Raw genomic sequence first — 24,148 nt, 5'->3', positions numbered from 1 at the left:
AATACGGTTCCATTACATTTGAACCCACGGCAATTGCACCTGCATACTATTGCACCTATGTAAATGTTTTTTTGTTTTACGGATATTTTAACCCATACTGACCCTAACCCATGGGTTTTAGCACCCGCATATAGATTGAACCCGCGGATATACCCTGATTAAGCGCAAGTGACCTATCGCGTCACCTGTTACCAAATTTTAGAATAGTAAATTGCTATTCTAATAGTTGAATATTCGAATATATGCTCAGATATACTCGGTAACCAGTAATTATTGACTCGATTAATGTTATGTTACTCCACTTGTTTTTTATGTAAATTCTAACGTAAATCGCAACGTTGCTGAATTTCTGGCTCGTTGCGGACTCATTCAAACGCTCCGCGGACTCATTTGAGACCGCGGACTCGGGTTGGGAAACACTGCTCTAATATCTCATCTATTTCACAATCCGACCACCAACTCTTAATAGAGACCCTGATGATCTAGCATAGGATTCAGTTTGTACAACTGTTTCTTCTAATGGTTCTCTTCTCTTGATCAGATGAAAATTGGGCAGGAAATGTCCCGGAGTGTGAGTTGTGTGTCGATGATGGTAGGATAAATAAGTTCCACATATGGGTGTATATCATCATAAGAAGTTGTCTTTGATTGTTCTGTTGTGTATAGTGGGGTGTTACTGAATGATTACCTTTTGCAGGGTCCTGATTTTATGAATGGTATGTTGGGCATTTCGTGCTTATTCAGAAAAGAGAACTTTGCTCTCGTGACTATGTTTCACCAATTTGATGTTAGCAAGCCCTATTGAAATCTTCTAAGATTTCTTTGGTGGGACAATGGGAACATTAAAAATGATGTTTTACTAGAGCAGGGCTTGCTTCCCAAACTAGGGGCCGCGGCCCTGGAGGGGGCCGCGAAACGAATTCTAGGGGCCGCGAAGAGAACACCAATTTTACACAAGTACAAGTTTACAAGTACTATATCTATTGCACTTTTTCACTCTTGATTTGAAATACAATTATTAAAAATAGTGTAAAACGATAATTTCACGATTCCGAGTGAATATACATCATCATACCGTGTTTTCCCGAAAATAAGACATTGTCTTCAATTTTCTTTCGAACACTGGGCGTATTTTTGGGGGATGTAGAGAATAACGAGATTTTTCTAATATACAAAATATGAATAACAAAATATAATACCAATTTAATAGCACGTTTTCATTTAAAATAGCTGCTACATATAGATTATTAACAATTTAAGAAGTAGATTTCTTTCTATCGACTAGGACTCAGTGGTTTTCGAACTTCATTGTATTGTGACGCCCTCCAGAAATAAGCTCAAGTTGCGACTTCCCGTGAAACATACCGTACGTATTGATACATTTCAATATAATACCTTTTTTGCAATGAGTTTTATATAAAGGAACAAACAAAACCTAACAACAGTCAGTGCAATCACATTTATTGGGCCATGGTAGAAAAGCCTGCTTTATATAAATACGAAATCGCAAAAGAGATGGAGTGTGCAACGCTTTTTAAACCAAGAAAAAATAATCGTTATCTACAGAAAACCGAATTTTCAGAATTAAACCTATTTATTATACCACCACCAAGCATTTTAAAGAAAAGCTAGGCAGAGTTAGGCCTACATTTTTATAAACCTCAAAAGACATACAGTACATATTAACGATGACAAACTTGTTTTTTATTTTGCGGCAGCATATTTTTTTAGTGGAGGTGCGTCATTAGCTTTTTCCTTGATGATTTGGTGCCGCTGCAAACCGCTGTTTTATGCTAAGTTTGATCAATAAGAGTGAACAATTCGGGATTAGGACCAGGTCGTCGGTGGGCAGACATCGAAATTCATCATTAGGCCTGCATAAACAAACATTGTGCCACGGCTGAGCTTGCTATGCAGGAAAAAGCATTCGAGCATTCGCACCCATTAAACATTGAATAATATGAGGACAGATGTTTTTGGTATTGAGTAGCACTATTAAAAGTTGAAAATTAGCTGTGTCAATAAAATATCAAAAATGCATATTTTGAACTGTTTAGCATTATTAGCGTGAACAAGGGCCGCGAAAAAATTTTATATATTAAAAGGGGCCGCGAGCTCAAAAGTTTGGGAAGCCCTATACTAAAGTATAGGGTAAAGTCCAGCATTAAAAACGACGGTGATGCTATTTAACGCGATAAATGTATTTGTTTGAGGGCCATTCACTGTCCCATATTCGAGATATGGTCGACATTGACACACGTAACGTGTTTCTTACATCCACCCTACTTCGATATTTCGTTTTTGTAGGTATCAATATTGAAAACCAGGCCTCACATTAATAAGATTTCGGGAAAGTTAACAATGCCTGTATCGTTTTGTTGGGGTGATCTTATTCGGACTGATGAGAGACATTCTTATACGTGCGTAGAGAAAACAATTGACCCAGCATTATTGCGACATACTGACATGGCAATTGTTTATGAAGTCAGACATGCTGCTCAATAGTGTTGTGCAGTGGTCAGCAAACTTCATGCACTTGCGGGCCAAATATACACATTTCCGGTAGCGCGCGGGCCGCAATATTTTTATTTCCGCCTTCGAACAATCGCTACATTAATTTAAATTTAATGGCGCATTCGCATTGTTGCCCTTCTATTGCTGTGTTGAAAGCCTGCCACAATGGGATGTGTATGTGGCGTTTTTAATATATTATTCAACAATACATTGTTTTTATTTACTTATTATCAATGTGAAAGATGATGTTTTTATGGCAACTTGTCGTCCAAATGATGATCTGACAGGCGAGTACGAAATTTATTCTAAGTGTAATGCATTTTAGATAAAGCTGCTCAAGGCCATATATTCTTCCGACCGTGCACATTACATCTTTTGCACTAACGCACAGGTGAGCTGTGGCGCAGTCCCGGGTCTCGGGGTAGAATTTTCGACGACTCGTTCCGTAACGAGTTTAACATTAAAACCCTTAACAACTGCGATGCTGACTGGGCATATCGAGCAAACCGGTTTCGGAATGCGCAAGAAGGAAAAACATTTTTACGTTTAAGCACTTTGGAATGCTCGACCCTCGTCGCTCCGTTTCCCAGACATTTTTAATTTTTAAAAATCAAAATTAACTCGAACAATATACAACCCACGCTACTTATTATCAAACAAGCACCGTACATCAGCACAGTTACCACATAAATCCGTGTAGAGACAATAATAAATTTAGAATCATATTTGGTCTTATGTATTAAATGTCGGGTCGTTCGAGGGCCGCAACAACTCAGTTCACAGTCCGCATTTGGTCCTCAGTTTTGCAGACCCCTGGCGTAGTGTTTGTCTGGTTTATTGTTGTGTTGGGTGCTGTTTTTTAATCGTAGGGTTTGTGGTTAGATTGAAGAGGTTTTATTACGGCCTTGTCCGTTTTTGTGTCACCTCTCTGCGAAGCGGCAGTAACCTTTCCGCGGACCGGCGATTGCCTACCCCTGCGCATAGTGGATAATCCTAAGGGTCACCACTGAATTTCCAAACTTTAATATTTGGTAATCTTTGGGTAGAAAGCAAACTCTGAGCAAGATCAAGACCAGACTGGCCGACACCACCGCTGTATGAGATTTGTGGTGGTTGGGCTTGGACAACAGGAGGTTTGACAGTTTGCGAGAGCTCAGAGGGCACAAAAGAATTATTACATAAAACCGGCACATTAAAATTCACAATCTCACTGGTAACATTGTTTTTCAAATTAGTATTGAGTCGCATAGATACAAATGGCATGTCAGAATACACAGATTGATTCAATCCGAATGGATTTTCTACTTTTTCACTTTTACTTAGCTTCCAGCACCGCCAAAGTTTTACTTGCTTCGTGCGATTGTTCTAAGTTCGATTTGACAGAAATTTTAAAAATGTCACTTTTCTTGGTTGATTTTCTTCTACCAGATAAATTACGTGATCTCGTCTCAAGGTTCTTTATTGATCTCAATTCCTCTTTCACTTTCTGCGTCAAGTGTTCAAGCAGACTGTTGATTTCGATACGATGATTCTCGAATAATTTCAATTCATCGTGTGAAATACAATTTTTCATCACACGAAATATATGCTCCAATGAGCTCTAATTATTATCAATAACTTTGACAAACATGTGTTTAATTTTCTGTGTATCATAACCGCATAAAAGTAGCCTTTTTTTACCTTGCAATGCTTCCTTTTAGAATTTTCAGCATTTCAACAACCTTCCTTTTATCACCTGCAGTAATCTTGACAATAGCAGTTTTCTGTGGGTGCTTGCCACCTTCGGCTGTGGTTGTTTCAGTTCTTAATTTCCGTCAGTCAAGGTCTTAGGTGATAAAATGTCTACTTCAGTTTTGCCACTCGTACTGGTGCTGGATGAATCATTACCTGACGCCATGATCAAAAGCGTCACAACTGGTGATTATATGTACAGTGTTTCAATGTACTGATTATTGCACTGCTTCACACTACAATTCATCACCGGTTTATGAAATAATTGTTATACTGTAACGTACTGCAACAAGCCACCCGGCTCAACAATTAATCGATGTATGGCCCCTTCATTTGCCACCCAGCTTGAGACTCAATTACTGTAGTGTACTGCAATTTGTTTCTCGGATACAATTAATTGTTGTTCTGGTGTACTGCAGTTTGTTTTCTCGACTTTTAATTACTGTAGTAGTGGTCACGCTGTGCCAACTCTAAAACAGTGTCCACTTGGATCACAGTGTGCCAAAGATGTTAATACTATAAATTAACTTGTAGACGCGGTATTTTTATTATTATGCTCTGACGGGACGGTACATTCAGGAACGAATATTACAGCCTGTGTTCTCTAAATCCCCATAAACAACAGTCTACTTGACGGGATACAATCAAATGTATTATAACTTTAAATACGTGTAACAGTCGCTCAAAAATTGCAAAATTATTATTAATAAGCACACATGTCTATATGATGAGTAAAGCTCTTTATTACCCACTGCTGCACTGCTTTTATGCAAAAATCATTTATATATCTATCTTAATTATCCAGTTTAACTTTGGTCTTGATAAATTCCGATTTTATTATAGAGAACATCCTGAGCATGCTTAGCATGTTTAGATCTTGTACGTGTTTTTTTTTTTTTATCACATCCAGTCGTAATATGTTCAAATTTCGACCCGCTACTGCTCGCAGGAATACCTGAATGTCATTATGAACGAGTATAAATTACCATACTCTCCTACTCAAGCTTCAGCACAATGCCTATGCAAACGTAGGAGAAGGACGCAGCCAATATGCCATCACGTGAACCAACCTGCAACGGTGAGGAGTCCAGCAATCCTCATGAAAATTATCCCATTTGTCATGGGATTCGAAACCGGGTCGGGAATACCGTTAGGCAAGATAGGGCCTTGAAAATTTAAACTATCATTTATTTTTTATTACTTTAACCTCTTTAAAATACGGTATTCAAATTAATTGAACAGTTTCTACCGGAATAATGCCTTTTTTAATAAAAAAAAATATATATTAAGGTATATATACTAACTAATTCATCCACGAAATGAAACTATCTAATATTTTTTAAAGCTTTCACTATTTAGGATTTTATCGAAAACGAGTATTATTATGTAGTGTTGTCGCAAAGATAAAATATTTAACGACTTTAAGTATTTAGACAGGGAGCTGCTGACCATGGATTGAAAGTAAGGAGATGTAAACTTGTTAACAAAGTTTTTTTATATAATGTTTATGTATTTTTAAATGGGAATCACATCAGATGAGTTCCAAATTACACTTTCTTTACATACAAGTATTTATCATGAGTATTTATTAAATTAACACCATGCTTATCAACTATGTAGTCATAGTTGATACTTATTAATCAATTCAGTCTCACTCATTCACTCAGGTTTCTTTTCTTTAGTTCGGGCAGTTTTGTGCGATTCATGTATAACTAATTATGAGAATGTATTTAGAGACTGATTAAGCTAATAAATACATCTTTGGACGAAACTTTTTATATTTAATATAAAAAATAAATTACATTCTAAAGGGCGCGCAATGATAATGTTTGTAATAATCTATGGTTATTCGATGATACAGAGACATTACAATTATCATTTTTATCAAACTGGCTGATTCTAAACTGGTTGAACTTTAGTAATTTGTTTTCTATATTATGAATGTAAAACTCAATAATCGACCATTTTTTTGTGACCCAATGAACCCCATATACTGTGAACCCCTTGTTTTTACACACTGACCTAAAATGTACGATTGCGTGTACGGATTTAACGCATTATAAAAACTCGAGAATATATTATATCGAGATATATTATTATTATACGAGAGCCAAATGCCTGATTAATCGTAGGTTGGTAAAACTTGAATTAGTGATACAATTATGTAAAATAACATATCTGTGGTACGTTTATTGTCTTTAGTAGATATTCTAGTCATTGAATATACTTAATAAATAAATATTTCCGAAATAATGTTAAAACTGAAGGGGTATTGATTGTTTTTTCAATTCCCCACTTTATTACAAAAAAAGGAAATTGCTATGATTTTTGTCATTCTTGTTAATGCTATATCATTAACCAACGTGTACAAAGAAAAATATCTGGGAATTCTTAGCAAGGAAAGTTGAGATTTGAAAGACATATATTTGCGATTATGTGCTAGATCAGGTGAGCTAGATCAGTGGTTCCCAAACTTTTTGTACCATCGCCCCCCTACAGTAGTTTATGCAACTTCATCGCCCCCCGGCACTGCAAAAAAATTGGAAGTCTGAAACGAATATATTACATACCAAATAAGGAGACAAATCATAGTTTATACATAGTGTTTTTAATGAGATGGATGAGCTTGGTGTTCTTCAGCGAGTTTTTTTTTATCTTATCTAAAATTACCCCGTTTACTGATGGTAAAAGCGATTTGGTTGTTTTGGTAGCAATAGTGTCACTGCTGAAAACCCGTTTTTCACCATATCAGAGGTCGGAAATGAAAGAATCCAGGGTTCTACCTCCTCAAAAACCGCAGTGTACTATTGCCTTATAGCATTCAACTCTCATTCACACCCCGTTTTACATTGAAATAATGAAAACAAGATGATTTTTTTAAATTTTATACTAATGATTTAGGTACATCTCATTCATCTCTACAGCCTTATGACCTTCATCAAAATACATGATACATAACGGTCTTCGGTGAAATTCATCCCCCATTCCTCATCCTACCACGTCCTCCAGTCCGATCACCAGTCCATAGAAATAATCAGCCATTTGTTTTGAATTCGTGGACTCGGATGGCTCAGGGGTCGGCAAATTTTACGTCGCTCGCGGGACAAAATTTAGGGTTGCTAGTCTTTTGCGGATCGCATATATTTTTTGAAAGTTAAAAACGGAATCTCGTGCAAAAACTGCGACAATTCGTGAACTCAACTCAGTCGTCTTATTAAAAAATTATTACAATGACATTTGAGGTGACACTGTCTTGTTGCTGCATCACGCTTGATAGCTTTACGACGCCAAGATCGGAAGATTTTCTAATGGGCATCACTAATCCTAGTTCTTTGTAATGTTCATTTTCAAAAATATTTGTTCGCACAAATATGTACTTCGAAACATTGAAGTGAATATTTTCGCATGGCGTGTGAAAATTTGATAAAGATTTTCTTTGAGAAGATACATTGTTACAAAAATGAAGCTGTGATGAATCTCTCGAATAGAATATGAATTTGATTTCCTTATTGCATTGCAATATATTCGAATATTTACTGCGCTATTGAACCCCTGCACTCAACATCAACTTTTCTGCGTGTTTGCATTTGTCTAATTATAATTGAATTGTAGGCTCGTTAAACGAGTAGTTGTTCAATATAATTTTTAGGATATAATTAAATTTAGTCTAAACGTGTCTCACGATAAATTCTGTTACGTAAAAAAAATGTAATTTACTCCTCGAGCGTAGATAAGAAATAAAGTTAATTCATCGTTAAAACCGCCGTTTGGGTGTTTCTCCTGGCAAAGACTTTCTTGTTTACTTCGTGACATTGGCCAATCAGGAAGATGCAAATATTAACGTAATAATGCCCCCTTTCGCATCCGCTCAGAAGCATTCCTCACTCAGACAGACTTTCAGGCGTGGTCGTGAACATTACCTCATTTTCGCAATTTTGAATTATATTCGTTAGTTTTTAGTTGTTTTTCGAAAATTTAAATGAAATAAGTCAATGATCACCTTGTCCTCCTAAGAGTTTCAGTTTAATTACAGTGATCAAAAATTAGTGTAGAAATAGCTGTGATAGACTACACTAGACACATTGAAACAGATTTTTGGATGGTATCAATTAGAATGATAGTTTGAAACAAATACTTCATTTCATATGCAACAACTCGCGAAACCACTCTCAAAATGAACACCGAAAATTTTAGAATGGTAAAGTATGGGAAAAATTTTCCGGGGTCAAAGGTCGGGAAAAGATTCATTCAGTGAAGCGTCCCGGGCCAGATTATTACAGATTTCCCGACCAATGGGATACGCAAACTACCGTACCTTACTGCGAAGACGAGTCCAGCAATCCTTTCGCGTGTGATAATCGCCCACGTGATTCAAACCTACGAAAGCACGCAGAATACAGTAATCAAGCGCACGATGCGCCGACCAAAAACAGGTTTCGCGAAATCGCCCCCCTATCGCCCCCTTCGACTTTTTCGCCCCCCTTTGTATCGTTTTCGCCCACCGGGGGGCGATATCGCCCACTTTGGGAATCACTGAGCTAGATCACCAAACTTTTTTAACCGCGGGCTGGGTATGACTCAAACTGTGTTGAAACGGGTCGGACAAATATTTTTGTCCATGCGATACAATAAATTCACGAAAGTTGGGAAATCCATTCAATTTATTCTACAATATATATTCTACATTTCTGAGGACTTGAATATTAAATTCTATCTATATCGCTGAATAGAAATCGAGAACATCCTAGGAAAACAAATATCCAAGAATTTCTATATCTAGACAAATATCCTGAGTTTAGCTGTTATCAAAACGTTGCAGTCATGAATTAGGAATGTTACAAAATCCGCTATCTCGCGCTAAAAATGTACGCATCACGTCTGCTAAGTACCGTTATGCCGTGTCGGAATACCGATGAGAGCTGAAAATATGTCAGGATGACAAAAGTGTCTGAGCGGATGCGAAAAGGCCCATTATTACGTCACTTTTTTGCATATTGCTGATTGGCCAATGTTATGAAATAAACAAGGAAGACGATGCTCAGGAAAATTTCCCTTGGAAAATATTTTTGCCATTTTTGAGTGTTATTGCGGGCCGGATAAAATGACGCCACGGACTGAATCCGGCCCGTGGGCCGTAGTTTGGTGACCCCCGCGCTAGATTATGAAGGATGAAGAAGGTTGAGAATTTAGATCAAAGACGAGTCCAAACGTAAACGCTCTAGATCAGTGGTTCTCAACCTTTTTATGGCTCGTGGCCCCCTTCCGGTACTTTTTTGCACTCGTGGCATCCCTGTTAGCCATTCCGAAAAACTGAACGTGTTAGATTGTATTATGTTTTACAACCTTATATGGAATTCAAAAGCAAACCACAAACATGAAAGTGGAAGCTTTTCAAAATACTGTCAATGGGAATCTTGCGCTTGGGACTGTCTGACGAGGTTCCTTATATTAGACATCGTCTTTGATATAGCCAGGCAAATGTCACTGTCGGAATCAAGACGGTTTCGAGATTTTGTTTTGATGGTAACAAGATCAGAAGAACCAGATTCGCAGAGATAAGTTCTGGCAAATTGAACAATGAGTGAAGAAACTTTCTTGCTAAGTAGTGGGTAAAAATCTGATACGACACTTCTGGCTGCATTCAAGAGCGGGCTTTTCTTCGAAACCGAACTTGGCCAATGTTGATTTCTTGTCAATCCAACTCGCTTCGCAGTCAAGAAACCGATGTCGACGTTTTTCACCTGAGGATGATTTTTGTCACAGTGGTTCCGGAGTTTAGATGGACCTAATTATTCATTCAGCTCATTGAGCTTATTCTCTATCATCTCTATTTACTTTGGTAAAGCCAAAGCCAACGTAACAGTCGTTCCATTTTTGTGTTTTGGGCATTAGTAGGCTTACCATACGTCCCGGTTTATCCGGGACAGTCCCGGTTTTAGCATGTTTTTCCGCTGTCCCGGCGATAGAATCAAATGTCCCGGTTTTGCAGTATGACAATAATTTTTCTATTTGATACTATTACAAAATTGTTTTTTATCCGTGACGGAGGCAGCCGATTTACCATTGATTTGAGTCTCTCTTTACTAGTTCATATAGAGGGAAAAATACTTACCGACATGTCATAATATTAATCTGGCGTTAATTTAACACCCAACTGTTGTGTCGTTGAATCATCAAAATGCCGGAAATAAAGTTTTTTATTGAGTTGAACGATTTCCATTATTTAAAGCAAAGACAAGTAGAGGATATTTTAATGGAATTTACAGCTAATTTTGATGCCCGTAATCTACCCACAATTACTAATCCCCTTGAATCGAATCGGGGTTGGCTCAGCTGATCCGCGTCGTCCCGTTTTTTTCCTTCAGATATATGGTGGGCCCAGACATTAGGAATTTACAAATGGTTTTTTTTGTGTATAATGAACGTTAGCCAAGGTCATCTCGCAGTCTAGTGAAGACGGCCTACTGGCGAACTCTTTTGATTTGTAAATTCCAAATACCATTATGATCAAACAATTCACGTAGGTGAATTGACACTGCGATCGCAAATAACCTATTCAGGCAATGAAACTGCGGTGAACGCCTGAACGAAGAATTTTATTTTGAAATGATAGTATGCAAACAGGGTCTCTGTATGGATCAATTATTAGCCTTGTGTCATGGCCCCCCTTGAACTGCTTCGGGGCCCCCTTGGGAAGCTCCCAGCCCCCGTTTGAGAACCACTGCTCTAGATTCTATAAAATAAGGACGCTCCATTTCGACGACGCATTTTTTTGCATCGAAAATGCACATTTTGAGAATTATATATGTGCTTTTCAGCACTTCCTTTTATAAATTACAGTATAAAATATTTCATGAATATAAAAACTTATGATATACAAAAAACTAATTACAGCACTTATTCGATATAAAAAATATTGATTATGATTCCGATTAAATTATTCAAATCGATAAATGAGTTACTTTTTATTTAAAAACATATACAAAAATTGAATAAAGACATGCTATCATGCTTCATGGTAAGGTTTAATGGTGATTGACAACTTTGCGCAACAGATGCAATAATGTGTCGAACGTCGAGGAGGTGTTTTGAAACATATTCTAGAGAGAACATGCACCATAGATTTCTGAATCGTTTGATCGCAATTATAAGTTCAAATGTACACAAACTAAATCTCCCTTTTTAATTAGTCGTAATCAATAAATTATAGGATTTGTACTTATTTGAAGTACTTATTTGAAGCCTTACATTGTTCGAATCTTGCAGCCGTTTAGTATATTCCACAAAATTATTGTTCGCGACAAATACACATTTAAGTGATATTACCTTTATGCATAAAATACGTTGTATTCGAGGCAATAAAAGATAACAAGTTCATAATTACAGTAAAGTTAATAATTTCAAATTTATCTTGCAGATCAATACTTTGTACCTAGCCGACAAGACAATGGAGCACGATGAATTCCATAAATTCGCTCATCTTGCCTCAACTGTTGAAGCAAGAAAAGTGCAATTTGATGTCAGTAATCTAACCAGTGAAAAACTGAATGCATTTGCAGAAGGAGCAACTGATTTTAGTTTGAAAGTAAGAAGTTGGAATATTATTTTTAAAATCTTTTAATTTTCAAATATTTTCAAATATTAATCGTATCAGAGTGTGTTTAATTGTATTATATATACAAGCGCGCTTTACACGAGTGTATATAAAGATGTAAAAATGAAATGTGAATATTACGAAATTTATGCAAATGCACTCTCCATTTTAATTTTTCTTCCAAAATTATTGATGTATTTCGAATATATTTATTTGTAATAATGTAATGCAAATTTCAATTAAATAAAAATACATTACAATTAATTACAATTAATACAAAAATCATTGACATGATTATGTCAATAGTAGCCTATTCTTTAAAAAAACGCCAATAGTGAAAAATTCATGTGTAATACTTTTGCATTAAATTCACAAATATGTTAAATCTTAAACACTTTTCAAGTCGTAAATTATATTGATTTTAGTATTTTACGGACAAATGGCTTACAACAAGTTTTAGGGACACATGGTTTTACGGGTTACAGGACAAAGCTCATTAAACAAAATGAAACTCAGTATTTTCATGGTTAGTGTATTTTAATTAAAGAGAGCTTTCAAAACAACCTAAAAATAATTAAGTTTTCCAGAGACTGAAAAAGTTGCTGAATTGTCATCAGGTGCCAATTGTTATTGTCAGTGTGAAGTTTACTTTAGCCCGTAAACATCTTTTTTACCGTATTTATTTCCATAAGCACCAAATATTTCCGTCTGCTTCATGTCATATTATGAAAGCACAGCCACCGGCCAAGGAAATAAATATTTCGCAGTGGAGTAAGGTAAAAAACAGACATTGGTTTACGTAGAAAGGGTTAAAGAAGAAAAAAAACTCAAATGATGAAAATTTAGTCTCAATGCCTTAAAACACCCGATAGCTTGCGTCGCTCAACAAATTCGCTTTATCGGTTGAAATACTTACATGGTGAAAAATTAAATTGAATTTAAAAAACTATATTTAAAATTACGCTATATTGAATATTTTATGAATACACACGCAAGACCTGAGTCGTCGAAAACGACGACTATGAATCAAAAATATCGAGCGAATGAGCGTTACGGAACTGGCAAGAGGTCGAGGTTCATATTATATTTCAACCCGTCTTGTCGGTATTCTAATCATAAAGAACGAATAGCAAAAATAACATCATAAAACAATAACCTGTTGCTACCTCGCTACAGTGAATTAAAGGAATGGCGATATAATAACACGAGCACATTTGATAATCAAAAATACAATACAAACGACACGTATTAGTTATTTGTCATGAACCTTTCCCGAATGGCAAAAACTACACAAGCAGATGTATTGTCATTTACAACTATAGAGTCTGATGAGACACAAATATAGATCCATCCGTCTGGGTACTTTCTTTTATTTAACACACAATAATTTGAAATTCATTTCATGTACGTTTATTAAAAGCATTGATGAGTTAGAATACTCGCTCTTGAAAATATCTTAACTGCATCATTTGCCCCTTCAAACACACTTCTAGGCTAAAGTATATAAATTTCCAGCTTTTTTCTAACCTATTCAATGAGTTCTTGTTAAAAGGAAAGAGAAAATCCGATTGAAACAGTAAAGATGTTGCGCGCTCAAAAATATTTTTTATCGCAAACCTTCCTAAAAACAAAAAAAGAAAAAAAATCAAATATTGGAAATTCTTGAAGTTGTAATTCGGCTAATGGAACAATAATGTTCTCAAACTTGTAGATGCTTCATTCGTCTTACGAGATTTAGCTTCTTTTTCCCAGTGTAATACGGAATCTTACTTTTGATAGGGATGTATTGAAAACATGAAAATTTCTGATAAAGAATTTAGGCAAGCCTATACATTGTTCGGATAATAATATCTCTACCTGAATAATCTATTTCGCAGATCGATAATTTAAGGTTATTTTACAAGACAGTGAAGTGAAATTAGGGTATAATACTATCTCTTGAAAATATCTTAATTCGATTTGGGCAATTTGGGCAATCCCATCCATAAATTGTTCAGATAATCAACTTTAATTGATCCTAATCATGCTGGAAATGAAACGTTGCTATCAATATAGCTATTATATTCATTTAATCATTGAATATTCATTTTACAGATCGATGAATTAACTCTATCTGACAAGACCATGAGGTGCGAAGCATTCCACAAATTTGCTGAAGTTGCCTCAATTACAAATGCAGGAAAAGTAGCGTTCATCAACTGTAGTCTAACAAGTGAAAAACTGAAAGTATTTAGGCAGGGAGCTGCTGACCGTGGATTAAAAGTAAGGAGATGTAAACTTGTTAACAAAGTTTTTTTTTATAATGTTTATGTATTTTTAAAATGTGAATCAAACCAGATAAGTTTCAAATTACACTTTCTTTACATACAAGTATTCATCATGAGTATTATGAAGCATGTCGCGATATTTCGAAATAACTGGCAAATAAAATCACTGTGGTTTATTTTCTTCAGTTCGGGTAATTTTGTGCGATTCATGTATAACTAATTGTGAGAATGTATTCAGAGACCGATTAAGCTAATAAATACATCTTCGGACAAAACTATTTTGAAAGCCAAATTTGATTGAACAACGGAACCATGATAATCAAAATTTCATGGCTTCATAAGGATCTATATTTAATATAAAAAAATATTACATTTTATAGGGCACGCAATGATAATGTTCGTAATAATCTCTGGTTATTCGGTGATACAGAGACATTACAATTATCATTTTTATCAAAAGTAAATTTAATTCGGCCGCTATCATTCTAAACTGGTTGAATTTTATTAATTGGTTTCTATATAATGAGTATAAAGCTCAATTCTCGACCGATTTTTTTGTGACCCCATGGACCCCATATACTGTGATTCTCTCTGTTTTTGAACACTGACCTAAAATGTACGATTGCGTGCGCCGAACCCTGTTAAAACGGGATGAGACTTATATGTAATATGAATATGGCTCTATGATTGGTGATTGGTCAGTAAGAGTTAACATTCTTTATGTACATGTCTTATTATGTACTTCACTCAAAACAAAACCAATAAGACATTTTCGCGCCTTTTTCAAGCATGATATAGGCTTGTCCGAGTGTTTTTGCACCCGGATAGTGCGTCACTCCTTTTTGGCATATTTTCAATTTTACGAGTTTTATATCTGTAAATATTTGAAAGCTAAGAAACATACAAAGGAATACGTTATTACTTGAAAAAAAGTTATTTGCGCGGCCGAGCGCTCATTTTCCTCGCGTAAACACGCACTAATAATTACCCGCACAATAATAAACAAACAAGAACTGCGTTGAACTGCGTTGACTTCACAAATATACCCCTTCGTTACTCGGCAGCTGTTTGCGCTACACCATTGCCTCTGATATCATTTTGTTAGGAAAACAAACAGCAAAACGGCTATAACGCTTGCGAGAGGGCCGTTATCATAAGTAAGGTTCAACGGCCATGAAGGAGAGAGGTTTCGAATGTTTGTTTACTATCGTCGATGAATTTTCTCACGTACGCAAAATTTCGTACATGGAGCGGTTCATTAGCGACCTATTGCGTATAGAAAACAATATTACGATTCAAACAACGGATTTAACGCATTATGAAAACTCTATATATTATACGAGAGCTAAAAGCCTGATTAATCGTAGGATGATAAAACTTGAATTAGTGATAAAATTATGTAAAATAACATATTTGTGGTACATTTATTGTCCGTAGTAGATATTTTAGTCATTGAATATACTTACTAAATAATTATTTCTGAAATACGGTTTTAGGGAACATTTATATTTTTGCTATTATTTCTGTATTGTTGTTGTTTCTGATCTGATCTTATGAAGAAGACATACTCCTGGTACCGAATACATATATTGCAATTGTATATTTACAAATACAAAGAACAGTTCCAAGTCATGACTGATAAGCCAGACAAAATCAAAATTTCACTGCAAGCCCGAGTTCGTTAATTACTTGTCCATCGTTATCCTTTTTTTTCTCTCCCAACGAATGGTCGCTTTTATGCTGGTTTTGGTATCCTTAGGGCATGACGCGTTATCGTCATCGTACCTTACAGGACGTCTAATTGTTACGTATTTTATGACTGAGAGATTGCTTCTAATTTTAAGATTAGTATGACTTTAAGTCTAAACACGTAACTTAACCAAAAGTAGCAAAATTACCCAATATCCTATACTATGCACCTACTTTAGTCGCGGAGCAGTGGCCAAGCTTGGGCATGCAGTGAAAATATATACACAAAATGCAACAAAATTCATAAAAACATAAGAAAGTTGAAATTATGATTATGAGACAGAATGTGTGTGTGTTATACAGTGTATGGAAAGAAAAAGATTTGGCGTTGGTTTATTTTATAATTTAGGTGACAGATTACTACCAATGCTTAGCTTTAATACACTTCGTTTCACATTAATAAATTTTGAAGCGCTGAAAAAAATAAAAAAATACGCGTGTTGCGTTTATGAGCCTTTCCGGCTATAATTGTGATGAGCCTCTTTGGGCGTTTAAAAATAAAAAATGATGAGAATTTCACTCGCGTTTATGCAAATGCATCCCGAAGCGCTGATTCGAAATACGATCGTATTTGTAATCATATTTTGAAAAAAAATGTTAAAGTCAACGTAAAGTATATTTAAAGAAAACGAATGCTAATATCTGCCAAAATCGAATAAATTAAATATTTTTGAGTAAACCTCGTTGGGTTTAATACCAAATATAGAACGCCTTAAAGATTAGAAAGAAGGAAACGTGAAATACCTGTGAAGAAGAAGAATGTCTGTCCATTTTGTAAACGAAATTGAAATATTTATAGTACAATATAAAATGCTACAATCGCGCGGTTTCTTGAAGTTGGTTCGCGGGCGTTTCTTTCTGAAGTTCTTCCGTTTCATATCTTTCTCATTTGTTTTTGTAGTCAAGAGTTCCGACTAGTTTTTGATTTTACGGTTTTTTTTCTGGTGTAAAACAGTTCATATAGTGTGAATGTTTTACACACATATTTTTATAACAGTCCATATAATGTGAATCTCATACACCTTTTAAATCTAACAGTCTTTTTCTTTTTGTCAGAGTCTTTGGTATTTCGCTTGTAATTCCTTGATTTTTCATACTTTCTGAATCTTGGTTTGGTTGTTGTTTTTCCTTGATCTTTGTATCCTCGGCTTGCTTGTGGAGTTGATGTCTTTGGGGTCACCTTTAGTTCTAACGGTTGCTTTTCAGACTCCATCTCAGAAAGGCGCTGGTTCGTCTGTCGGGTCACCATTTTTAGGGAACATTTGATTTTTTTTTTGCTACATTTTCTGTATTGCTGTTTTTTTTGGCTATTTCTGTTGCTCTCTGATCTGATCTTACGAAGAAGACATACACCTGGTTCCGAATACATATATGGCAATTGTATATTTACAAATACAAAGGACAGTTCCAAGTCATGACTGATAAATCACATAAAATCAAAGTTTCACTGCAAGCCCGAGTTCGTTAATTACTTGTCCATCGTTATCCTTTTTTTCTCTCCCAACGAATGGTCGCTTTTATGCTGGTTTTGGTATCCTTAGGGCATGACGCGTTATCGTCATCGTACCTTACAGGACGTCTAATTGTTACGTATTTTATGACTGAGAGATTGCTTCTAATTTTAAGATTAGTATGACTTTAAGTCTAAACACGTAACTTAACAAAAAGCAGCAAAATTACCCAATATCCTATACGGTTAAAAACTGAAGGGGTATTGAGTGTCTTTCAATTCCCCACATCATTACAAACAAAGGAAATTGTTGTGATTTTTGTCATTCTTGTCAATGCTATATCTTTAACCAGCGTGTACAAAGAAAAATATCTGGGAATTCTTAGCAAGGAAAGTTGAGATTTGAAAGACATATATTTGCGATTATGTGCTAGATTAGGTGAGCTAGATCACCAAACTTTTTCAACCGCGGGCCGGGTATGACTCAAACTGTGTTGAAACGTGTCGGACAAATATTTTTGTCCATGCAATAAAATAAATTCACAAAAGTTGGGAAATCCATTCAATTTATTCTACAATATATATTCTACATTTCTGAGGACTTGAATATTAAATTCTATCTATATCGCTGAATAGAAATCGAGAAAATCCTAGGAAAACAAATATACAAGATTTCTATTTCTAGACAAATATCCTGAGTTTAGCTGTTATCAAAACGTTGCAGTCATAAATTAGCAATGTTAAAAAATCCGCTATTTTGCGCCAAAAAATGTACGCATCACGTCTGCCAAGTACCGTTACGCCGTGTCGCCGCTACCGTTACGCCGCTGAGAGCTGAAAATCTGTCAGGATGACAAAAGTGTCTGAGCGGAGCGAAAAGGCCCATTATTACGTCACTTTTTTGCATATTGCTGATTGGCCAAAGTTACGAAATAAACAAGGAAGACGATGCTCAGGAAAATTTCCCTTGGAAAATATTTTCGCCATTCTTGCGTGTTATTTCGGGCCGGATGGAATGACGCCGCGGCTGAATCCGGCCCGTGGGCCGTAGTTTGGTGACCCCCGTGCTAGATTATGAAGGATGAAGACGGTTGAAAATTTAGATCAAAGACGAGTCCAAACGTAAACGCTCTAGATCAGTGGTTCTCAACCTTTTATGGCTCGTGGCCCCCTTCCGGCACTTTTTTGCACTCGTGGCATCCCTGTTCGCCATTCCGAAAAACTGAACGTGTTGGATTGTATTATGTTTTACAACCTTTTATGGAATGCAAAAGCAAACCACATACATGAAAATGGAAGCTTTTCAAAATACTGTCAATGGGAATCTTGCGCTTGGGACTGTCTGACGAGGTTCCTTATATTAGACACCGTTTTGATATAGCCAGGCAAATGTCACTGTCGGCATCAAGACGGTTTCTAGATTTTGTTTTGATTGTAACAAGATCAGAAGAACCAGATTCGCAGAGATAAGTTGTGGCAAATTGAACAATGAGTGAAGAAACTTTCTTGCTAAGTAGTGGGTAAAAATCTGATACGACACTTCTGGCTGCATTCAAGAGCGGGCTTTTCATCGAAACCGAACTTGGCCAATGTTGATTTCTTGTCAATCCAACTCGCTTTGCAGTCAAGAAACGATGTCGACGTTTTTCTGGGGATGATTTTTGTCACAGTGGTTCCGGAGTTTAGATGGACGTAATTATTCATTGCTTATTGAGCTTATTCTCTATTATCTCTATTTACTTTGGTAAAGCCAAAGCCAACGTAACAGTCGTTCCATTTTCGTGTTTTGGGCATTAGTAGGCTTACCATACGTCCCGGTTTATCCGGGACAGTCCCGGTTTTAGCATGTTTTTCCACCGTCCCGGCGATAGAATCAAATGTCCCGGTTTTGCAGTATGACAATAATTTTTCTATTTGATACTATTACAAAATTGTTTTTTATTTGTGACGGAGGCAGCCGATTTACCATTGATTTGAGTCTCACTTTACTAGTTCAGATAGAGGGAAAAATACTTACCGACATGTCATGATATTAACCATGCGTTAATTTAACACCCAACTGTTGTGTCGTTGAATCATCAAAATGCCCGAAATAAAGTGCAAGTTTTTTATTGAGTTGAACGATTTCCATTATTTAAAGCAAAGACCAGTAGAGGATATTTTAATGGAATTTACAGCTAATTTTGATGCCCGTAATCTACTCACAATTACTAATTCGTTAGAATCGAATCGCGGTTGGCTCATCTAATCCGCGCCGTCCCGGTTTTTTCCTTCAGATATATGGTGGGCCCAGGCATTAGGAATTTACAAATGGATTTTTGCGTGTAAAATGAACGTTAGCCAAGGTCATCTCGCAGTCTAGTGAAGACGGCCTACTGGCGAACTCTTTTTTTATATTTCAAACGAGGAAATTATCACTCGCAATTTTTTTTGCTTTACTCCCTAATTTGTCCGTTCGATTGACGAATTCCAGACTATTGAACATTGATATGACGATATTTACGTCAGTCGACAGCAGTTATACTTTAGTTGCCTTTGTTATTACTGAATTGGCAGTATTTCTGTAAGGCAATGCATGCCTTCTCTTAGTCTATACAGATCTAGGCTTTCTGGCTTTGAAATGTCGGTATCTAATTACGGAATTAAGATAAGGGGGAAAATATCAACAGAGGCTTCGTGTCGATCGCATATTTACGGGGAACAAGAGACTGGGAGAAGGGGTGATGTTGAACCATTACTCTGTTACTGCATTGCAGCATTAATACACTGTAGCTTGAAGAATATGGCTTTGAAATATACAGGTATCATTTAATTATATGCCTATATAATTATTTACTGATTAGATTCATATACAGAATTTGAACATATTTTATATTACATATTTAAAAATTGTTTCAAGCGTTATTGGGAATAATTAAATATTTGATTTAGGCCAGCCCAATTTACTGGTACATGCTTTGAGTTCGTAAAATTAAAAATGCACATAAATTACTCATTATACAAGTATAGTATTCCTTTCAACAGTGTTTTCCCTTTAGAAAACTGAAGAATCCAATAATGAAGGCATGAACAAATTGTCTGCCACAGCACTTGACCATGAGAAATTCCAGGCTTAGGCTTTTAAAAAATTTGACATTATTGGATTCAATAACATGTTATTTAAAGGAAGAAGAAGTATTTGAGGTTAGTTATAATGTTAATTTTAAATTGCAAAAAGAGATACTTTGTCATCTTCTTTGGGAATATGTATTTGGGGTGTAATTTCAGGGAGTATTAAATGTTTGATTTCTTTTGAACATAATTTCAGATACCGCTTCCATCTGATCTACAAAGTTATGCAATATACTGGAAAACTCTGTATCGATTGATTGGCTAAAGATTTTTTGCAACTTAAGGCGAAAAAAAATTAAATAATTAAATAATTCCAGAAGTTGCAAAAAAATGGATTGGTTGACTGAATACTAAAAAATGTTTAATTTTATTCCCAAATCGCATAGTATTTTCAAATTTTGCCTTTTTTTTATTGAAACTTCTTGTACATTCCATTTCAGATAACTTGAAGATATGAAAAAGAAAATGCCATGATTTTGTGAAAGCAAATGGATAGTGCAGTACATTTGCACGGACAACACTAACCCGGAAAAACTCCTCTTCTGCCAATACCATTCTCTTCTTGAATTTCAGGAGCTGTCAATAGAACCTTGTTTGAAGTGGCTATGTAAATGGACACCCTGCAAGCAAAAACTTCTAAAAGAGAAGTTTTTGCCTACCTCGCGTTTCTAAAGTTTCACTTTACAATTTCTCATATCATTTTTCAAACTTTTATCATTCATTTCACGTTCACATTTATTTTATAAATAAACCTTGTTACCTGAAATAGTCTGTGAGTTTTACTGTTCATGTCCTGTAAAATGTAATGCCAGAATATTTACGGTAGTTTTTACTGGGTTCTGAATGTAAATTCACCAAATTTGTAATGTAAATTCACAGGTTAGCGTCGGTATATATTACTGCGTATTGCCGGTGAAAATTACCGGAAAAAACTGTAAGAATTACTAGGGATATACTGTAAAATTCACAGGTGATCTACAGCGATTTTACCGAAAATTCAAGTAATCTTTACCCTAAAATCACATTAAAATTTCACAACTATATTCCTGCTATATGGAATGCCAGGCAATTGCCGGTAAATATTTTCTAAAGTGATAAGGACGCTCCATTTCGACGACACATTTTTTTGCATCGAAAAGGCACATTTTGAGAACAATATATGTGCTTTTCAGCACTTCCTTTTATAAATTAAAGTATAAAATATTTCATAAATATAAAAAATTATTGATTATGATTCGGATTAAATTCTTCAAATCGATAAATGAGCTAAGATATGGACTGAAACGCCTAAATATACTCTATCTGACAATACTTACTTTTTATTTCAAAATACATACAAAAATTGAAATAAGACATGCTATCCTGCTTTATGGTAAGGTTTATGGTAATTGACAACTTTACGCAACAGGTGCTATGATGTGTCGAACGTCGAGGAGGTGTTCTGAAACATATTCTAGAGAGAGAACATGCACCATATATTTCTGAATCGTTTGAGCGCAATTATACCCAAACAGAAGTTCAAATGTGAACAAACTAAATCTCCCTTTTTTAATAGTCGTAATCAATAAATTATAGGATTAATAAAAATAGTGTAAAACAATAATGTCGGAATTCCGAGTGAATACATCATCATACTATGTTTCCCCAAAAATAAGAAATTGTCTTCAATTTTCTTTGGAACACCAGGGCTCATTTTGGGAGATGTAGAGAATAACGAGATTTTTTTCATTGTACAAAATATGAATATTAATATTCATTTACTAATTTAATTGCACGTTTTATTTAAAATAACTGCTATATATAGATTATTCACCATTTAAAAAGTAGAAAAGATTTTTTTCAGTCGACTAGGACTTGGTGGTTCTCGAACTTCATTGTATTGTTACGTCCTCCAAAAATATGCTCAAGTTGCGACTTCCCGTGAAAAATACATATTGATGCCTTTCAATAAAAAACCTTCTTTGCACTGAGTTTCATATGATCCAGGGGTGGCCAACAAGTCAATCGCCACGTTTCTAGTAGCTGATCGCGTTTACTGTTTAGTAAATTCAATATAATACCTCAAAAAATGCCTTGAACTATTTTAATGCAGCGCATGTGGTGTGTTTTATAACAGGAATATTACAGTACTGTACTTGCGCAAAATTTGACACACATTCAGTAGTTGAGTGTTGGCAAGCCCCATAGAGCATACTATTACGTAACAAAGGCAAGTTTCACCGCTGCCAAGGTTTAGAAATGAACTTGTCAAACATCGTGTGGGTTGACTGACTAGCGATCCTACAATAACTTTTGCAGTATACAAAAGTTTTTTTTATTGCTGCGTGAGTAGTGTGATAAATTTTATTCGCAACGATAAAGCAGTTGTATCAGATTGTCCAATTCTTCCAATGCTGAAGTTTGATATGTCATGTAACATTTATGGTTTGGGAATATTTATTTTTCGCTGTTTAGGTAATACATGGATACTAGGCATTTTTTTGAAAATTTTTCAACATTTACGGCTAAAAAATAAGGAAGGTTTTAGATCTGAATGATTTGAATAAATCTTAAAAAAAAGGATGTTATCTGTATGTTCAGTACTCGCACTTTTTTTTTTGCATGACCTTATTATTGATCGCGACCTTATTACCGATATTTCGAACTGTTTAGCGTTATTAGCGCTGACCAAGGGCCACTAAAAATTTTAAAAGTCTGGGAAGCCCTGAGATAAAGTGTTTTTTTCCAAATCCTAAAATCCAAACTTTAAAACAAAAAAACAACGTTGTTGCGGTTTTCGGCCTTCTCGCCAAAGCCAACCTAGTGTCAAACGAAAAACATTCTAGACGCTCCGTTACGCTTACGGATTTTTTTGGCATTTGCATTACGAAGAAGCACATTTTGAGAATAATATTTACGCTTTTCAGCGTTTTTTTTATATAAATGTTGTTTAGAAAAATTTATAATTATGAGAAATTATAATATACAAAAACAATTTACAGCATTTATTTGATATGAAAATATTTATTTATTATGATTATTACTTCGTGATATTTACTTTATATTTCAAAAACACATAAAAAATTGAATTAGGACATGCTATCATGCTTTATGGTAAGGTATACTGGCAATTGACAACTTTGCGTACCGGATGAGAGGATGTCTCGAACTTAGAGACGTCAAGTTCATAAATTATTAAAATGAATTATTAGAATCTTGCAGCTTTTTAGTATACTTCATAAAATTGATATTCGCGACAAATACACATTGAAGTGAGATTATCTTTATGCATAAAATATGTTGCATTCAAAGTAATAAAAGCCAACAAGTTCTTAAATAAATTACAATTTTTATTTTCATATTCATTTTGCAGATCAATACTTTGTACATAGCAGACAAGATCATGGAGCCAAAAGCATTTCATGAATTCGCTCAAGTTTCTTCAACTGTTGAAGCAGGAACAGTGCAGTTTGATACCTGTAATCTAACAAGTGAAAAACTGAATGCATTTGCACAAGGAGCAACTGATATTTCTTTGAAAGTAAGTTGGAATATTGTTATTAATTTTTTTTTTAATTATCGTATCGGATTGTGTTTTTAATTGTATTCATTACGTACGCGTACTTTAAAAACGAGTACCGAACTCTTCGTTTGAATTTTTGTATTCAGAATGAATGGTGTAATTTAAATATATTTATTTGGAATAACATATTGTGCATTTGAATAACTCAATAGTAATTTAAAAAAAAAAAC

The 24,148-nt window shown here is 35.2% G+C and overlaps 1 protein-coding gene across 4 annotated transcripts in view; it reads left to right on the top strand.

The window, feature by feature from the left end:
* LOC120336943 (uncharacterized) overlaps positions 1-24,148 on the top strand; it is a 67,367-nt gene that overhangs the window by 23,545 nt on the left and 19,674 nt on the right. For 3 of the 4 annotated variants that reach the window (XM_078119877.1, XM_078119875.1, XM_078119869.1), the window contains exons 20-22: positions 11,663-11,830; positions 13,934-14,101; positions 23,769-23,936. In XM_078119877.1, the coding sequence (XP_077976003.1) occupies positions 11,663-11,830; positions 13,934-14,101; positions 23,769-23,936 (504 nt within the window). Of the gene's footprint in view, positions 1-11,662; positions 11,831-13,933; positions 14,102-23,768; positions 23,937-24,148 lie in introns of those variants that run through there. The other variant, XM_078119878.1, reaches the window with a different exon arrangement.

Source organism: Styela clava, chromosome 2, assembly GCF_964204865.1.
Source record: "Styela clava chromosome 2, kaStyClav1.hap1.2, whole genome shotgun sequence".
Lineage (NCBI taxonomy): Eukaryota > Metazoa > Chordata > Ascidiacea > Stolidobranchia > Styelidae > Styela > Styela clava.
The sequence above is the reverse complement of the archived record's forward strand: the minus strand, read 5'-3'. Positions and strand labels throughout refer to the sequence as shown.